The sequence below is a fragment of the Carettochelys insculpta genome, chromosome 2 (assembly GCF_033958435.1).
Source record: "Carettochelys insculpta isolate YL-2023 chromosome 2, ASM3395843v1, whole genome shotgun sequence".
Lineage (NCBI taxonomy): Eukaryota > Metazoa > Chordata > Testudines > Carettochelyidae > Carettochelys > Carettochelys insculpta.
Window position 1 is genome coordinate 6049123 of NC_134138.1, and position 18352 is coordinate 6067474.

Genomic DNA, 18352 nt, shown 5'->3' on the forward strand with positions numbered 1-18352 from the left:
AGGGAAGGGGAGATATATGGATAGAGATAAGGAGGTCGAGGCTGGTGGCAGGAGCGGAGCTGCCGCTGAGCTCCTGTGGAAGCTGGCAGCTGAACCCCGCAGCCAAGTCTGGCTCTACTACTGGCTTTGCTCCCCACCTCAGCCCCAGGATGGGATGGGACCAGCAGCTGAGGCTGGTGACAGGGCCAGACACAGAAGGGGGTGGGTTCCCAACCCTCCTGGTTTAGTTAGGAGTCTCCCAGAATCAGGCTCTGTATCCCGGAGGCTACTGCAGTCAACACCAGAGATTTTCAGCCACTAACAGTATAGCAGAGTAGAGAGGTTATGGTAGGCTCCCAGCCTGCCCTGGCTCGGCAACACTCCCAGTACAAGCGCCCGTAGTGAGGAGCCGCAGTGCCAGCACTAGGAGCCAAGTATGCACACACAAGCGATTGACTAATGCAGTAGCTGTGTGCTGATGTAAATTAGGTCAATGTTATTTTGTAGTGCAGACATGGTCCAACTCTTGCTGCTAATGGGACACTTTCCTCTCTGAGAGGCCACGAAAGCATCTACCCACACAGCCAGAATCAATGAAGTTTGGTCTGCGCATTAATGGCAATGGCGTTCACAGAGAAGAGATGCTGCAAAAACGACCAAGACTCCTATTCCCCGCCAACCTGCTCTCACTACTACTTCTCCTTCTCTGGTGAGAGCTGCAGGCTTACAGATGACAACCATTTAGTGTGAAACTGAGATGTGATTTTGATGACAAAAGGGCTTCTGAAAACACAGGTGTTTGTGAATGAGGAGATAGCTGCTGAGGGCCCGATCCTGCAATCCTTCCACATCCAGAGCTAGCAAAGCCTGTGCAAATTCTGCATACACAAGGGCTGTAGAATCAGGTATTGGGTCACAACTCCCAGAAAGAAATCCCACTGCAAAGAGGCTGCTGAGCTCAGCAGAGCACAAACATCCCATGGTTACCTGTTCTGTTGCTGGGGTTCCTTTAGCACCTTTCTGGCAGATTGAGCTGGATTTGGGGAAGCCTTTGTGCTCTCTTGCTTGCTTTAGCGCTTTATACTCTCTGTACAGTTCTGAGCATTAAAACAAGGATTAGCAGAGTAGATTGCATAAGGTAGCTTGAACATGTTCCATGGTCTTGTTTTTGCTGGAAAATCCAAGCAGTAATGGGCTAGTAAAGGCAGATATATTCCCATTCCCTAGAGAACACATCACATCAAAGTATATCTCATCCACAGGCCCAGCTGAGGTGCCTTATGGAGTTGGGCCCCTAAATACAACTGACTTTAATGGAAATAATTCTAGAATTTTTTCTACTCCCTGTTTTTGAGTGGAGAGAGAAATCCAAGATTAATGACATTTCCCAATTAAAAACTAATACTTCAGGCCAAAAGATACACTGCTAAAGTCTTGGAAATATTGCAAGTCAAAGACTGAACATTGCTCTCTTCTCTTCAAATCAACTTTTACTTTAAACATCTGTTTTCTATGTTCTGTCAACATACATCACAATTTTACTCTTGTCCAGCACTGTCTAATGATCTCAGAGTTCTTTATATCAATTAATATAGCTCCTAGTGAAGCTGGGCAGCAACATCTCAGGTTCACACAAGGGGAAACTGAGGCAGAGCTCTATGAAGGTGAAGAGCCATCTTTTTTTACAAATTACCACAAGGGAAAGGAGACCTCTCCTAGGACAGCTATGGCAAAAGCCTTATTTCCCATGGAGTCAATAGGGATTGTCCTTTTGGGCAGATTACTCTTTAGGTACACATGTAACTCTCCCACCTCACCCTGTAGAGCAGCGGCCTGTGGGGAGTGGGAGTGGAATTCTAGCTTAAACTTACTCTTTGTCTCCTCTGGAGCCTTTTCGACATCAGTCTGTAAAACAAATACCAAACTATTAAGTGTTAAAACTGGGGGTAGAGATGTTTAAAGAGAGCCTCTATTGCTCCCTCTTGCTGCCTTCTCCCGCATGGAACCACCTTCCCTCCTTGTGCACTAAATGGCCAAGGCACCCTGTTTCAAGGACCCCTCAGAACCCTTTTGTTCCACTTTGTTTCCCAGCTAGAATGACCATCCGCCCCTTGTGTGTACCCTGTATTGTCTGTGCTCGTACCTTTATGCTGCAAGCTCTTTGGGACAGAGACTCACTCCATCTTTCATCAAGTGCGCATGACCTACCTCACAGTGATGCCTACATGTCAATGAGCTAGGTAACTAAGGAATACCGTCTCATCTAGCCCCTAATTCGGCGGAAAAGGTACAACAACAGGCCAGGCCTCTAGATGATGATGGTAGAATTCATATTACCAAATAGCACTTTTCACACGCAAAGCCTGTTCCACACATTTCAGCAACCTGTCTACTCCCTGCGAAGTAGCAAAGTATTATCCTCACGCTACCGAAGGAGAAAGTGAGGCACATAAAAACACAGAGACTAGCCCTAGATAACAGAGGGAGCAGAACAATTAGTTATTAATTGAGATTTAGCTTCCCTAATCTTTATCCAAATCAGTGCCGCAAGCAGCAGAGCTACCTAATCCCCAGTAAACATGAGCATTGGCAGATTTAAACCTGTTCTCTTTTCTGTATTTTACTCTTAGACCTCAGAGTCCTTGAGTCAAATTCTCTCCCATCCCTGCACAGGTACCTTGCTTGGCTTCCTCTGGTGCTCCTGAAGAAATGTCGTCTCCCATTTTTTCAGCAGGCCTTTGACCTCATCGTACCTCTCCATGGCTCCGAAGGCCTGGTCTTGCTCTGAAGAACTGCAGCAGTTGTAAATATTGCACAGATCTCTATATAATAGTGAATCAAAGGCAGCCACATGCAGGTTCACTAACACCATGCACGTATCCCTGCTTTCTGGTGAATACTGTGCAACAGTCATAAAAGCACCATCTATAGCAGCAATGGGCAGCCGCAAATCCTCCATCAGTTCAGCGGGCTGCAGCAGCTGACTGGGATTCACCTGTACCCCACTTCCCCTCCCACACACATCTTACCCACATGGCTCTTGAGCACCAGGGCACTGGAGCCCTGTAATTTTGTGTTCGTCCCCCTCCTTCCCAGCACTTTCAGAGAGCTGCGAATTACCTAAAAACGTAGTTCCCATCTTTAAAAAAGGAAAGAAGGACAATCCAGGGAACTATAGACCGGTCAGCCTTACCTCAATCCCTGGGAAAATAATGGAGGGAATCCTCAAGGAATCCATTTTGAAGCACTTGGAAGAGGGGAAAGTGATCAAAAGTAGCCAACATGGATTCACCAGGGGCAAGTCCTGCCTCACCAAGCTGATTAGCTTCTATGATGAGGTAACAAGCTCTGTGGACATGGGGAAGTCAGTGGATGTGATATACCTTGACATCAGCAAGGCTTTTGATATGGTCTCCCACAACATTCTTGTCCATAAGTTAAGGAAATATGGATTGGATCCTCAGACTATAAGATGGATAGAAAGCTGGCTTGATGGTTGGGCCCACCGGGTAGTGGTCAATGGCTCAGTATCTGGATGGCGGTCTGTTTCAAGCAGAGTGCCGCAAGGCTCAGTTCTGGGGCTGGTGTTGTTCAACATCTTTATTAATGACCTGGATGAGGGACTGGGTTGCACCCTCAGCAAGTTTGCGGATGACACAAAACTAGGGGGACACGTAGATACATTGGAGGGTAGAGAGAGAATCTAGAAGAACCTGGATAAATTGGAGGACTGGAACAAAAGAAATCTGATGCGGTTCAACAAGGAGAAGTGTAGAGTCCTGCACCTGGGGCGGAAGAATCCCAACCATTGTTATAGGCTGGAGACCAACTGGCTCAGCAGCAGTACGATGGAAAGGGACCTAGGGGTTTGGTGGATGAAAGGCTGGATACAAGTAAACAGTGGGCCCTTGTAGCCAAGAAAGCTAACAGCATACTGGGGTGCATTAGGAGGAACATTTTGAGCAGATCCAGAGTAGTAGTTATTCCTCTTTATTTGGCACTGGTGAGACCACATCTGGAATACTGTGTCCAGTTTTGGGCCCCCCAGTATAAAAAGGAGGTGGATTTGCTAGAGCAGGTTCAGCGAAGGGCAACAAAAATGATTAAGGGTCTGGAGCACAAGACCTATGAGGAGAGGCTGAGGGATTTGGGCTTGTTTAGTTTACAGAAAAGAAGACCTAGAGGTAATTTAATAGCAGCCTTCAACCTCCCAAAGGGGAGCTCTAAAGGGAATGGAGAGAGGCTGTTCTCACTGGTGTCAGATGGCAGAACAACAAGCAATGGTCTGAAGTTACAGTGGGAGGTGTAGGTTGGATATTAGGAAAAACTCTTTCCCCAGGAGGGTGGTGAAGCACTCAGCAAGGACTGTCACTCTCGTGTGGGTCTTCATAGTCACAGTAGACGCTGTAAATGAAGTCCTCAATTGAAACTACAAAGGGTGCGATCCATAGTCCATGCAGACTGAAGGATGCCTACTCTATGGTGAAGCACTGGAATGTGTTGCCTAGAGAGGTGGTGCATTTTAAGTCCCGGCTGGGCAAGGCCCTGCCTGAAATGACTTAGTTGGGGTTGATCCTGCTTGAAGCAGGGGGCTGGACTCGATGACCTCCTGAGGCCCCTTCCAGCCCTAGACGTCTATGGCTCAAACACCCGGTAGAGCACTTTGGGGTCACCGTGAATCGGCCCCAAGACTGACAACAGAACCCAGGCGTCCGGGTCCACGCACCCCGGCCCCGCCCTGCGGGGAACCCAGGCGTCCGGGTCCACGCACCCCGGCCCCGCCCTGCGGGGAACCCAGGAGTCCGGGTCCACGCACCCCGGCCCCGCCCTGCGGGGAACCCAGGAGTCCGGGTCCACGCACCCCGCCCCCAGCCTGCGGGGAACCAGGCGTCCGGGTCCACGCACCCCGGCCCCGCCCTGCGGGGAACCCAGGAGTCCGGGTCCACGCACCCCGCCCCCAGCCTGCGGGGAACCAGGCGTCCGGGTCCACGCACCCCGGCCCAGCCCTGCGGGGAACCCAGGAGTCCGGGTCCACGCACCCCGGCCCCGCCCTGCGGGGAACCCAGGAGTCCGGGTCCACGCACCCCGGCCCCGCCCCGCGGGGAACCCAGGCTCCAAGGCCCCGAATAATCCAGGCCCGAGCCGTGCCACCCCCCCGGCTGGAGGAACCCAGGAGCCCGGGTTCGGTGCCGCAGCCCCACCCTCAGAGACGCTAAAACAACCCGCAGCCTCAGACTCACCCGCACCGGCTCCCGCACAAACCTCCCGCCTGTCCGGAGCGCCCGCCAATGGGAGCGGCCGCAGCGGGACGAACGAGCCTGCTGCCCAATCACAGCCTCGGTCGCCAAGGAAACGCCGAGTCCCGCCTCTCCCGCCCGGAAAACGTCACAGAGGCGCGTCTTTGCGCCAGCCCGCGCAACCGGAAGTGTGGTGTCGGAGGTGGGGGCGGAGCCTGTGAGGCCCTGAGCGGCTCCGGGAGTTGCTGGAGGAGGAGGGAGGGGCTGAGCGCGCGCGGGGCCCGGCCCGGGGCAGACGGTGAGGAGCGGGGCCAGCCGGGGGCGTGCACGCCCGTGCGGGGGGAGGGGCCGAAAGAGCTGAGACCTGAACCCTCTGGAGGCCAGGAGTGAAAGGGGGGCGGGGTGTGGCCGCGGGGCGGGGCCGGGCCGGGCCCCTCCGGAGGGGGAGGGGGCCGGGCCCCTCCGGGGGCTGGGGCGGGAGCAGCTGCCAGTTGCTTAGGGCGATAGGTCACTGCCTGAGTTTGCAAAGAACCGCTCACCTGAAAGCCGCGTGCGCGCTCTGTGTGAGAGCCTGAGGAGCCCTGTGGGCCGAGGGGGAAGTGGCAGACGTGGGAGAGGTAGAGGCTAGTGAAGAATTTGATTCGGTCTTGCATGGCCTTTGGAGAGCGACTGGCTCAGCAGCAGTAGGATGGAAAAGGGACCTAGGGGTTATGGTGGGTGAAAGGCTGGAGATGTGTAAACAGTGGGCCCTTGTCGCCAAGAAGGCTAACGGCGTGTGCACTGGGGAGCGTTAGGAGGAGCATTTCGAGCAGATCTAGAGAAGTGGTGGTTCTCCTCTGTTCGGCACTGGTGAGGCCACATCTGGAATATTGTGTCCAGTTTTGGGGCCCCCCCCCCAGTATAAAAAGGATGTGGATTTGCTGGAGCAGGTTCAGCGGAGGGCAACAGTAATGATCAAGGGGCTGGAGCACAAGACCTATAAGGACAGGCTGGGGTGTTTGGGCTTATTTAGTTTACATAAGAGAAGACTGAGGAGTGATTTAATAGCAGCCTTCAGCTTCCTGAAGGGGACTTCTAAAGGGGAGGGTGAGAAACTGTTTTAACTGGTGACAGATGTCAGAACAAGGACTAATGCTCTGAAGTTAGAGAGTGGGAGGTGTAGGTTAGATATTAGGAAAACCTGCTTCACCAGGAGGGTGGTGAAGCATCGGAATGTGTTGACTAGAGAGGTGGTGGATTCTCCATCCCTCGAGGTTTTTAAGTCCCGGCTTGACAAGGTCCTGCCTGGGATGTCTTAGTGGGGGTTGATCCTGTTTGAAATAGGGGGCTGGACTAGATGACCTCCTGAGGTCCCTTCCAGCCCTATGATTTTATGACCTTCCTGTTAACAAGCTAAGGATATACAGTGGAGATGGGGCTGCTGCGAGGCAGGGGCACAAATGGTTAGCTCACCATTCCCAGAGAGTAGTTAGCAACAGTTGACACTCATGCTGGAAGGCCATAACAAGTGGGGTCCTGTGGGCATCAGTTCTAGGTCTAGTTCTGTGCAATATTATCATCAAGAATTTGGATACTGGCATAGAGAGTGTGTGTATAAAGTTTGCAGGTGATACCAAGTTGGGAGAGGTTGCAAATGCTTTGGAGGATAGGGTTATAATTGATAATGATCTGGACAAACTGGGGAAATGTTCTGAGGTAAATAGGAGGAAAATGAGTTGCGACAAATGCAAAGCAGTCCACTTAGGAAGGAACAAACAGTTTCACGCATACAAAATTCAAAGTGTTTTTCTAGGAAGGAGTATTGCAGAGAAGGAACGGGTCGTAGTGGCCCACAACCTAAACGTGAGTCAACAGTATGATACTTCCAACAAAACCAAGCATCCTTCTGGACTGCATTAATAAGAGACGTGTTTGTAAGCAAGATGGGAAAAGTAATTCTTCTGTTCTACTTTGTGTTGATTAGGCCTCAACTCAAGTATTGTGTCCAGTTCTGGGTGCCATGTTGCAGGAAATGTGGAGAAATTGGAAAAGGTCCAGAGAGAAACAACAAAAACGATTAAAGGTCTAGAAAACACCATTTTGAAGGGAAGACTAAAATACTTGGGTGTGTTTAATCTGGAAAAGAGAAGACTGGGAGGGGACATAACAGCTTTCAAGTACCTTAAAAGGGTGTTACAAGGAGGAAGGAGAAGAATTATTCTCCTTAACTTCTGATGATAAGACAAAAAGTAATGGGCTTAGATTGCAACATAGGGGCTACGTCTACACTAGCGCACTACGTGGAAGTAGCCTATTTTGACGTAAGAACATCAAAATAGGCTACTTCAACGCGTATCGTCTACATGTCCTCCAGGGCTGGTGCCGTCGACATTCAACGTCGAAGTAGCGACAGGGAACGTTGAAAGGAGCCATCCTGGAAGGAAATGCGGAGCGTCCACACACACAAGTGCTCTCTGTCGAAATAAGGTGCCAGCAACGCCCCAAGCCGCTCCCTTACAGGGCACCTCCCAGACACACTCGGCCTGTACAGCACAAGATCCACAGAGCCGACAACTGGTTGCAGACCCTGTGAACGCAGCATGGACCCCCAGCTGCAGTAGGACGCTGATCATCTACACACACCCTACTTCGACTTTCAACGTCAAAGTAGGGCGCTATTCCCGTCTTCAAATGGGAAGAGCGATTTCGATATCTAGCCGCCCCTAACGTTGCAATAGCAGACGGCGCATGTGTAGACGCACCCAGGAAGTTTAGGCTGGACATTAGGAAAAACCTCCTAACTGTCAAAGTGGTTAAGCATCGGAAGAAATTACCTAAGCAGATTGTGGAATTGGAGATTTAATAGCAGGTTAGACAAACATCTGTCAGAGATAGTTTAGGTCAGTGATGGGCAACCTAAGCTAGTGAGTGGGCCACATGAGTGTCCCCCCTTCATTTCACTGGGCCACAAGATTGTAGTAAGCAAGACAGTCTCCTGGGATAGGATAGTTTTGCTAACTGCACTTGCATACCTAGAATTTGCAGGGTGTGCTGATTGACCCGTAGTCACTCTTTGGATGCAGAGGAAGCATATGGCTCTTACAGTCAATGTTGCATACAATCAGCGCGCTCCTGACTTCACATGCCTTTGGTTTATGTGCATGTCACCTTAGTAATACCAGAAAGAAAAAAAGCCCTACATGGGCAGAAACCAGTGGAATCTCACAGCCCTGCGCATGGGCAACAGTAAACAAAACATCTTGCAGGCCACACAAAGAACCTGATGGGCCTCAGGTTGTCTACCCCTGGCCTAGGGGGTGATTGGTCCAGCCATGAATGCAGGGAACTGGACTTGATGACCTCTTGAGGTTGCTTCCAGTTCTAGTTTTCTGTAATTGGCTTCATGATTCTGTGGGGCTTTGTCCTCCACTGCTGTTCTTTCCCCACATAACTCTGGGAAAGGGTCTGTGGGTTCTGTTCTCCCCACTCCCCCTACCACGTGATGGCTTTGGCTTTGGCTTTGGGATGTCTACTGCCTTGCTCAGCCCATTGTAGATGCCTCCTGCAGGGCCTTCTCCTAGCAACTTCCTTGATTGCTTCCAGCAGAACCAGGCCCAGGACAGCATGTTTCCCTGCAAGGGAACCTGATTGTTCAGCTGATGCTAAAGGATCATTTCAGCATGTCAGCGGTTGTAAAAGCTGTTGCTTCTTGTGGGTCAGTGAGTTGTATGGTGACTCCTGTGAACTGATTCAATTTGAAGAGCCTCTGAGAGCCATGATATTGTGCCAGATTCTGGTTCGCTTTAAGTGATCTACTTCATGGATCACTGGGGATTGCTGATATTAGGGACAACGCCTAGCGCAATACATTGATTTATGTTAAGCACTTTGGGTCTGAGCCTTCTGGTGAACTTAATGTAAGAATTGTGATAACAGTTGGGACAGCATCAGATCTTTGCTCCTACAGATGTAGGCAAACCCGTTCCCATCAGGGTGTCCAAAAAGGGCTGAGTCTGAAGCGGAACAGTTCTAATTAGTCCCAGAGCCTCGAGGAATGCTGCCGCCTGCCTGCTGTATTGGAAAAAATGGTTTTAGTCCATGTCTGCAGACACGTGGGCCCCATGCTCTTTAAGGGCAGAAGTGGGTGAGGAAACAGCAGAGGCATATGTGGGCTGGGAAATGGAAGGAACTTGGTGGTCTCTGCAGTGTGGGGAGAAGGAGAGCTACAGGAAGGAGACATGGGCAGTAAAGGGGAAGCCATGGGAGGAGAAGCTGTAAGCAGGTCAGATAGGACCTGCAGCCTGGTTGGCCTTGTAAAATCACTGACCAACTGTGCTTTGAGGGCATATAAACAGTTTGGCAAATTGGAACCACAGGGTTACGTTTCTGCAATTCTGGGAGTCTCCCTCTGACTTCTAGTTTTCTTACTATCGTAAGAACCTGAAGTCGGGGAGACAGGTGGGGAACTTTCTTCCTGGAAGTTGCTGGGCAGGCAGGTATGCTGGCCTCCCAACTCTGCTCTTTCACAATGTAACTGGCTTCCAGAGAGCAGAAGCAGCAGAACAGGTCGGAGGAGGATGGGGGTATGTCTCTCCTGCCCACCCCACAGCAGCTCCAGGGGGCAATGCGAAACGGATTCATTACTGGTAAAAGCAGGGATCTCGTCAGGAGCTGATGGAATGTTGGGTATATCCCAGGGCAGGGGTATCACTAGGTGCTTGTTTTCTCTTTCAGTGGTTCCGTGGAGCCGAGACGCCTGCTTGCCGCCTCCCCGCAGCCATGCACTCCCTTGTGTTCCTCTGTGCGCAGAAGGTGGTTTCCCACCACTCCACGGTGCGTGGGGCCTTGGAGTTCATCCCGAAGGAGTTGTATCCGGTCTTGTTCAAAGCGGCCTTCATAGACAAGCGGACCCTGGTGCTGCAAGATCTGGTGCAGACCTGGCCTTTCCCAGTACTCAGTTTCCAGAAGCTTTTACGGAAGTGTCAGCACTGCGACCGCCCTCTGCTCCAGGAAAAGCCCAACAAGCTGTGTGTGCAGACTGTCATCCTTGGAGTGGTGGCCTACCTGAATGAGGCTCTAGAAGACCGACTCCACAGCCACAGGTATGTGTCAGCACATGGTTTGTCATTGCCTATCAAAGGGTCTCAGGCTGCTGAGACTAAATGGTACAGGAAGGAGACTTACAGTAACACACTAACACAGAGGTTCTCAGACTTCATTTGTTGAGCCACTGAAATTATTTCAGGCTATGATGACTCCGCTACCCCAAAAGTGGCAGCAAATTGCTGTACACACTCCTAGGGGCACTAAATAAAGCACATAATCTTCACTGCTGCAGTCACAGATGCTTAAGCCTTTCCAAGAGTGCAAAACAGTTTTCAGGAATAAACACGTGCTCATTTAAGAAACATGTTTTCTTGGGGAGAAATAGCCAAGCTGGAAGTCTTTGCCAGGGATCTGTGGCCATAATCATAACATTGTGCCAGGACTGTGGCTTTGTACACCACTATATATACAAACAGATATCTGGTGCTACTGTCTTGATATGCACAGTTGCTTTCATTCCTGGCTCCAGGGAACTGAGGCAAACCCTTAAATCATCCTCCACAGTCACTTTGGCTGGGTCTACACGTGCCCCTTCCTTTCAAAACGGGCATGTTAATGAGCAGGTTTGAAATATGCTAATGAGGTGCTGCAATGAATATGCAGCACCTCATTAGCGTAATGGCAGCCACGGTGATTCAAAAGTGTGGCTTTTCGAATCGTGCACCACCCTTGGAGGTGGGACCTTCCAAAAGGGACCCCCTCCGCTCCCAGTTTTTGAAAGCCTTTCTTCCTATCTGGTGATCGGAAGAAGGGCTTTCGAAAACTGGGGGGGGTCCTTTCAGAAGGTCCCATCTCCACGGGCAGCACGCGATTTGAAAAGCCGCACTTTCGAATCACCGTGGCTGCCATTATGCTAATGAGGAGCTGCATATTCATTGCAGTGCCTCATTAGCATCTTTTGAACCTGCTCATTAACATGCCCCTTTTGAAAGGAAGGGGCACGTGTAGACCCAGCCTTTTTTTTTTGAGAGAGAGATGCCAGTGACAGTGATTTGGCATTGCTGCCCTTACGCCTGTGCTGCCTTCAGAGCTGGGTGGCTCGAGAGAGGTAGCTGCTGCACCCCTCCCCCGGCAGCGTCCTCTCTTTGGGAACTTGAAATGCAGTAACCGCTAACAAGGAGTGCAAAGGCTATCAAGATATTTATGGCCTGGTGACACCCCTATAATAGTTTCACAACCCGCTTTTGGGTCAGGACTCCCCGTCTGAGAACGCTGCACTAACATGTTCAGTGATACTGGCCTGAGGCCTCTGGCACTTTCCAACAGCCAGCAGGGGATGGTCCCACGGGGTTGGGATGAGGTTTGCTTTTTGTTCTTGGCTGTGTGACAAGAAAAGATGGTGATTTCCACTTTGGCCGTGTTCAAACTGAAGTTGTGCTCTGCATCCCTCCAGAGGAGGAGCTGCTGATTTGAGGTGCTGGGTGCTAACTAGGCTGATCATGTGCTCCAGGTGTTTCACCATGTTATCCGTGGCATCCAAGATCAGTTACCGCAAATTGCAGCAGAATGGGATGCCTCCCAGGTAGCAGCCACTTGCTGAATGTCTTCTCTGGCTCCTCAAATGTGATTGTCCCGCAGACTGTACTTTGGAAGCAGACTCTGGCAGGGTGGTTAAAAACTGATGATTTTTAAAAAATTGGATTTTTAATTTAAATCAGATTTCTTTAAAATCAGTAAAGTGCTAAAGTTCTCACTTAAGTACAGCGGTTACAATTAAATCTCTTCACAAATATGCTACGCGTACACTTAGTCTCATAAAAATGAATGAATGACTCTAGTCTGTCTAGCCTGTCTCCGAGCTCTTACTTCTTCAGAGTTCTGGGCTTTCAATTTCTGTTTCTCAGCAGCCTGAAAAGTAAGGTGCAAAGAAAGACGCAAGCTGGACATGATTGTGGCTGTTCTGTGCTCATGTGGTGGTGGACGACATTGGCTAAGCACGGCAGAGGAGCTAGTTAAGACATTGTCTTAAAGACAGAGAGGTAATATGTAGGAAAAGGTGGAGGCAGCATAAACGGAACCGTGGAGTGGACTGGAAGAAAAAGGGATGACATTCAGCGCACACACGGCATCCTCTATTCACCCACACTTTTCCCACAGAAAAACGGTCATGGCTTCTGGGCGTAAGAGAGATCCTAACTGAGAATGTTTTGAAGAAATTTGTTCCCAGGGTATAAAATGAAACCGTGTCAAGTGTAAGCAGTGCAAGATGATGAGGCAGGGCCCAGTTGCGGGAATGAAATGATTATTTACCTACACAATTCACTGTGCAGCACATCATTCTTCTAGACTCTCTGGGCCTTTTAATACAAGTGTGATTTGACAAGTTAATTCCCAAGCTCTTTGCTGGGTTGGATGATGCTAGAAAAACGGTTTATCTTAGCTAATCCTTATGGCTTGCTTAATTAACTAACGAGGTTTAGAATCTATCACTCAGGCATACAATACAGAAACCTGCTGTAAGAGAAATCTAGAGTTGTCAGTTGCCACTTAGTGTCATTTTCTTATTTTATATAATATATGGCCCTTATTTTGGAAGATCGTGGCCACAGACCACAATAGTGATGCCACAAATCTATTCAGTGATATTTAGCCTCCTTCAGAAAGCTTTGAGATCTAAGGCTGGGATGTTCTAAACCGGGGGTCAGCAACATTTCCAATGTAAGTCCAAGTGCAGGTGATACTTTTAAAAGTCACTAAGGGTCCTACTTACAATGGCTTCATTAATAAATAAATAAAGAGGCAGAGCTTTGCTGTTTAGGAGGTGGTTGGCAGCATTAGCTGGTCTTTTGTTAATCCACAGGGGGCGTGGCTTTGCACAAGATCCCAGCTGCATAGGGGAGGAGAGGAAGAGCTGAGCTCCCGCCTCGCGTGCTGATGAAAATCAACTCATGTGCCACTCTTGGCACCCATGCCGTGGTTTGCTGACCTCTGCTCTAAACCTTGTTGGCACTGAATAGTGTCGCTCTTATTTTAGACACAATGCACCAAATGGGTGATAGATGGTGGTGGGAGATGGGGTGGGGAAAGCTAAGAGTTACAGTAAGATCCCATGGTTCCCCTGGTCTGGAATGAACAAGGGACCAAAAACTGAAGATAGACAGGGGCACAGGCTCTACAGCAGGAACTGCCAAACCAAAGAGGTAATCCACAGGCCGTGTCACATCATCTGAGCAACAAAAGTGGCTCGGTCTTTACGGCTACAGCAAAAAGGGAAATAAGGCTCCAGTCCTGGAGAGTGAATCTTTTCAAGCCAGTAATTGATACCAATAACCCCCACCCCCTGCAAACACAAATGTTTATTGGTTCCTAAGCCATTGGGAGACTGAGTGTATGGCCCTGTGTAGGGAACGATCCTTCAGTGTCTGGGTGAATGAAATAGGTGACCCAATAACCCCTTCAGTTTCTCATTTCTCTGCTGATTTTTTTTTTCTTGTCTTCCCCAGCAAGAGGCCACGCCTGCAGGTTCTGGACATGACAGGGCTTCAGGATGATGGGATAGATCAGGGCCCAGAAAGCATGAGCCTGTGGTCCAGGACGGTGACCCTGGCAAAAGCCTGCATTGACATTTCCAAACACCAGAGCAAGTGCACCAAGCGCACCTCCAAGCGCAGGAAGGGCCCCTACAGCAGTTCAGTAGCTCTGCTGCCACCGCAGCCTGTTTCTGTAGAGGTCCATGTGGATCTCTTTGTGAACAGCACCTCTTACGGAGTCCTTAAAGACGCCTTGCAGAACAATGCCAACAGCGTGCTGCGGCTGAAATGCCGGGACTTCCGGGCTGAAGAGCTGCCCATTGCAAGTACTGTGGGGCTCCTGGAGTTCCTGGATCCCACGGGCGTTCGGCAGGTGGACCTGAGATTCAATAACCTGGGCCTGTCTGGCCTGAGGGTGATTCTCCCGCACATGGCAAAATTCACCAACCTGGTCAGCTTGAAGCTGCCCTACAGCAACATTGACGTGCGGCGGCTCTCGGCGGGGATGGAAGGAAGCCTCTGCTACTTTGCCACCCAGCTCAGTAGACTGTCCTGTCTCAAGGAGCTGAATTTGGGCTCCTCCAGGCTTTCCGGAAAACTAAGGCAATTGCTGGGGTAAGCTGTTCATAAGGTCAGCGGGGCCCAGGTGAGGGCGGCACTGGCAGATCGACAGGAGCGTGAGTGACTCTGTGTAATAGACCAGGTCACCTCTCTTCTTTTGTGACTGGTGGAGACTACATGGCCCATCATGCAATGCTTCATCTTAATCAGAGAAGCTTCTTTGCATATTGGGGCCTGTGGTCTGCAGCCTCCGCTAATGTGAAAGTTTGATCAATATGCTGCAGGTCCCTCCCGTCTTAGTTCTCTGAGCATCTAGACCTTATAATTAACATTAGGGACACTGTTCACCATAGCAGTGTGAAGCTTTAATGTAGCTCTTGATTTAACCCTGAGCTGCACAGTGGTGTGGCCTCTTCAAGCCATTGTGATTTCTGTCCTCTGCAAGCTACGGTTGTTATCTAAAATGGAACTTACACTTGCAATCTTTCTTCCCACCAGCGATTTGCAGGGTCCCTTGGAGAGCCTGGAGCTGGCCTTCTGCTACCTGCTCCCCAATGACCTGGCCTATCTTTCTCAAAGCCTTCACACCCCCACCCTGAAGAAACTGGACCTCAGTGGCAACAACTTGTCTGACTTGCTTCTCCAGCCCTTCCAGCGTCTCCTAGAGGAGGCGTCCTCATCCCTGCTCCACCTGGACATCATGGAATGCCGACTGATGGATCTTCACCTGGAGTCCCTTCTCCCTGCCCTGTGCCGCTGCTCTCAGCTTCGCTATCTGGGGATATTTGGCAATCCCCTCTCTACGCGGGGGTTGAAGAACTTGCTGCAGAGGACCACGGGCCTGTTGTATTTGCAGCTCGTTATTTATCCCTACCCTGTGGACTGCTACAGTGAGAACCTGCCCTGGCCTCCCACCTTCTCGAACCTCTGGAATGGGTCTGTGGATGAAGAGAAGTTCTCCAGGGTGAGCGCTGAGCTGCAACAGATGCTGCTGACTGCGAGCAGGACCGATGCTGTGTGGACCACAAACTTATGCAGGCACAATACCCTTGATTATTTTAACTTGTAGCTCCTGGGGAATGCAAAATGAGGTGGAAAGAGACTGATCAGGCTGATAGTTTTTAATGCCCTGTTGAAGTTGTGTAGTTCACTGGATGCAGCAACAACAACATTTTTACATTTCTTTTAAACACTATCTGCCTGAAGTCAGCTGGAAGGTCTCGTCTTGCTTTCTGCACCTCTGTTCAGTAAACCTGAGGTTAAACCTGCCAGCTCTGTGCCTTTGTCTTTGGCACATCCCAGATCGTGCTGTTGTTCTCCTGTCTTGCTGTGCCTGTGGCCCCTTGCCCAAAGAGGGTTCTCACATGCGCCTTACATCACACTAGGGTAGCCCTGCAGACTTCTTAACCATGTGTACTAACCAGAGTCTCAGGCAGCAGCCCAACAATTAGATGGCCCCCTTCTAAAACCACCAATCCATTCTAGCCTCCAGGCAGCCTGCTGTTCTCTTTCCCTGCATGGATTACCTCATCTGAAAACCTCTCTATTCACTTCTGATGTGTCCCATCTTTCCCTCACACGTGCACGGCTTAAATAGTATCAGTCAGCTAGTAGCTAGAGTGCCAAACCCACTTTCCAGGTAGATGTCAAAGATGGGGAGCCCTGTATTTAGGGACCCCTCTACTCTACTCCTGGCTTTCTGGCTGCTGCAAGTGAGGGATCCCCAGCCTTTGCTTTGGCGTCTTCCTGTGAATAGAATATTTCCTCCACCTCTGCGGCTGCATGGAGCTTTCCTAAGATGCATCAAGATAAAATTCATCAGTTCTTCCCATTTCACAGCTGCCTGCAGACTAAAGCAGTGGGGAGACTGGGACCCCAGTCAGTTTTCACTCTGCTGCTAGCACATAGAAGGTCTGAGTAACAGCAAAGGCATCAGTGCGGCATGCAGCCTGACTGCATACACGCCACCTATACACAGGAGGCTTTCTTCACAACCAGAAAAGCTAGAACTTTTTTCATGAGAGCTTAGATCCTCCAGAAAGCGATTCATGTTCCCTGGTGTACTTGCCAGCAGAGGCACATGGGGTTTTTCAGATTGGTTCACAGACTCTGTCTTTTGTCCCCTCTCACTTCCCTTTAAAGAATACCTTCTCCTTGGAAAGCCTCATGACCTCGCTGAAGTAGGTAGTGTGGCACAGTCTGAAGTCCTGTGGTCTCAGTTGGAGAGACCCTGAAAGATCTCCCTTGTGTGGTGCACACCCTCCACTTAATCTCCCTGAATGATCTGTCCACTCGTTCCAACCTCGCTGAGAACAGTTCTTGCTGATCCCTCTTGGCTTCACCTCCTTTCACCTGGTGGTCTTCTATTGCCTTGAGTATTTGACTTTTGGTGTGACAGCCTCCTGGCTTGGAACTCAAACGAGAACTTTTACAAAGTATTAAAAAAACATCCAGTTCAGAAGGATCCTGCATTAGCTGAGAGGGATGTAATAGATCTTTTCCATCTAACACACTCTTCCGGCTTCTGCGTACCATTCCACGGTCAAGCCATGCAGCTCTCTGGTTTCTTTCTGTGGCGGGGGGTTTGTAGGTACCTGTCTAACTCATACCTAATAATGGTTTCTTTCTACCCTCTTCTGTTAAATCCCACACGATTACGTTCCTAGCCGTCTTCCCGGTCTTATCTGCACTGTCATTTTAATGGTCCCTGCTAATTTTAGTTCCTGCTGGTTGTGCTGTGCTGCACGTAACTTGATACCTTCAATGTTCCCTCTCTCGACCATTTAAATTTCTGGCTTCATTTTGACTTGCGTCATCTCAAAGTGTTCAAGATCCACCTGTTTCTCTTGGCCAAGAGAAACTGCCTCCCATCCAACTCCATCTTCCCTCTTGACACACGCTGGTGGGTGCTTCTGCTGTCCATTAACTTTGGCATCAGATTCTGGGTTCTCCTGCCCCATCACATCGGCTACAGCTGCACATCTGCTTAGTTAAACTTTGTTCTGATGATTTTAAGGGAATAAACGTGTCCCATGGGAGGTTAATTTTGTGTGAGGCTGCCCAGCTAAGGGACTTTGATAGGTAGTAACTCATTACTTCAGAACATTACCCTTGTGTTCACGGGGCTCCCCTGTTACATTCTCCTGCTACTTTAACAGTGAATGGAGCCCATCTGCAAAATCCACTCACATCTGTACGTGTCCACTGTGTATCAACTCCACGAGATGCCTCGGTGTTCAGGAGATGCAAAGCATATTTTAAATACCCCACCCAGACACCCTGTCTCATATTATTCCCCTGCTTCCTGCCTGCTTAAAGCTGGCCTTCTCTCTGGCCCTTCATGCTGCCTCCATATAGCAAGCTCTCCCCATGGAAGACAATCTACAACATAAAGTATTTGATGACCTGGGAACTCGCTGCCCATTGGCAGACGCTGCTCAACTGCTGCTGTTGGGGATGCTTCTTTGAGTCAAGACTATGTCCTGAATCCACTCTTCCTGCTACTGCCTCTCCCTCTGCTAGTGACATGGAAAACAAGCACAGTGGCCCAGTAACACAGATGACCTACTACTGCAGGAGGGGCAGGCTGAAGCAGTGCGAGTGCACAGTCCTGGTTTATGTAATGGAGCTTTAATCATTAAACTCCTAGGCTACGTCTACACGTGCACCCAACTTCGAAATAGCTTATTTCGATGTTGCGACATCGAAATAGGCTATTTCGATGAATAACGTCTACACGTCCTCCAGGGCTGGCAACGTCGATGTTCAACTTCGACGTTGCTCAGCCCAACATCGAAATAGGCGCAGCGAGGGAACGTCTACACGCCAAAGTAGCACACATCGAAATAAGGGAGCCAGGCACAGCTGCAGACAGGGTCACGGGGCGGACTCAACAGCAAGTCGCTCCCTTAAAGGGCCCCTCCCAGACACACTTTCATTAAACAGTGCAAGATACACAGAGCCAAGAACTAGTTGCAGACCCTGTATATGCAGCACGGACCCCCAGCTGCAGCAGCAGCA

At 50.0% G+C, this 18352-nt stretch overlaps 2 protein-coding genes across 5 annotated transcripts in view; one reads left to right on the top strand and one right to left on the bottom strand.

Moving 5' to 3' along the window:
- Positions 1–2766, bottom strand: part of RECQL4 (RecQ like helicase 4) — a 37301-nt gene extending 34535 nt beyond the window's left edge. The window contains exons 1-3 of the mRNA XM_074985577.1: positions 2657–2766; positions 1851–1884; positions 967–1076 (exon numbers count right to left, since the gene is read on the bottom strand). Of these exons, the coding sequence (XP_074841678.1) occupies positions 967–1076; positions 1851–1884; positions 2657–2740 (228 nt within the window). The 5' untranslated portion in view covers positions 2741–2766. The remainder of the gene's footprint in view (positions 1–966; positions 1077–1850; positions 1885–2656) is intronic.
- A 2685-nt stretch (positions 2767–5451) lies between these two features.
- On the top strand, positions 5452–18269 carry LRRC14 (leucine rich repeat containing 14). 4 transcript variants are annotated; one of them, XM_074985579.1, is made up of 5 exons: positions 6970–7278; positions 7570–7682; positions 9930–10297; positions 13745–14386; positions 14831–18269. In XM_074985579.1, exons 3-5 carry the CDS (start codon positions 9975–9977, stop codon positions 15399–15401), a joined length of 1536 nt encoding a protein of 511 aa, XP_074841680.1. In that variant the 5' UTR covers positions 6970–7278; positions 7570–7682; positions 9930–9974; the 3' UTR covers positions 15402–18269. The 4 variants fall into 4 exon arrangements, with proteins under 4 accessions (XP_074841679.1, XP_074841680.1, XP_074841682.1 ...); XM_074985578.1 differs by lacking the exons at positions 6970–7278; positions 7570–7682 and adding an exon at positions 5452–5514; XM_074985581.1 differs by lacking the exons at positions 6970–7278; positions 7570–7682 and adding an exon at positions 7748–7862.
- The last annotated feature ends 83 nt before the right edge of the window (positions 18270–18352 follow it).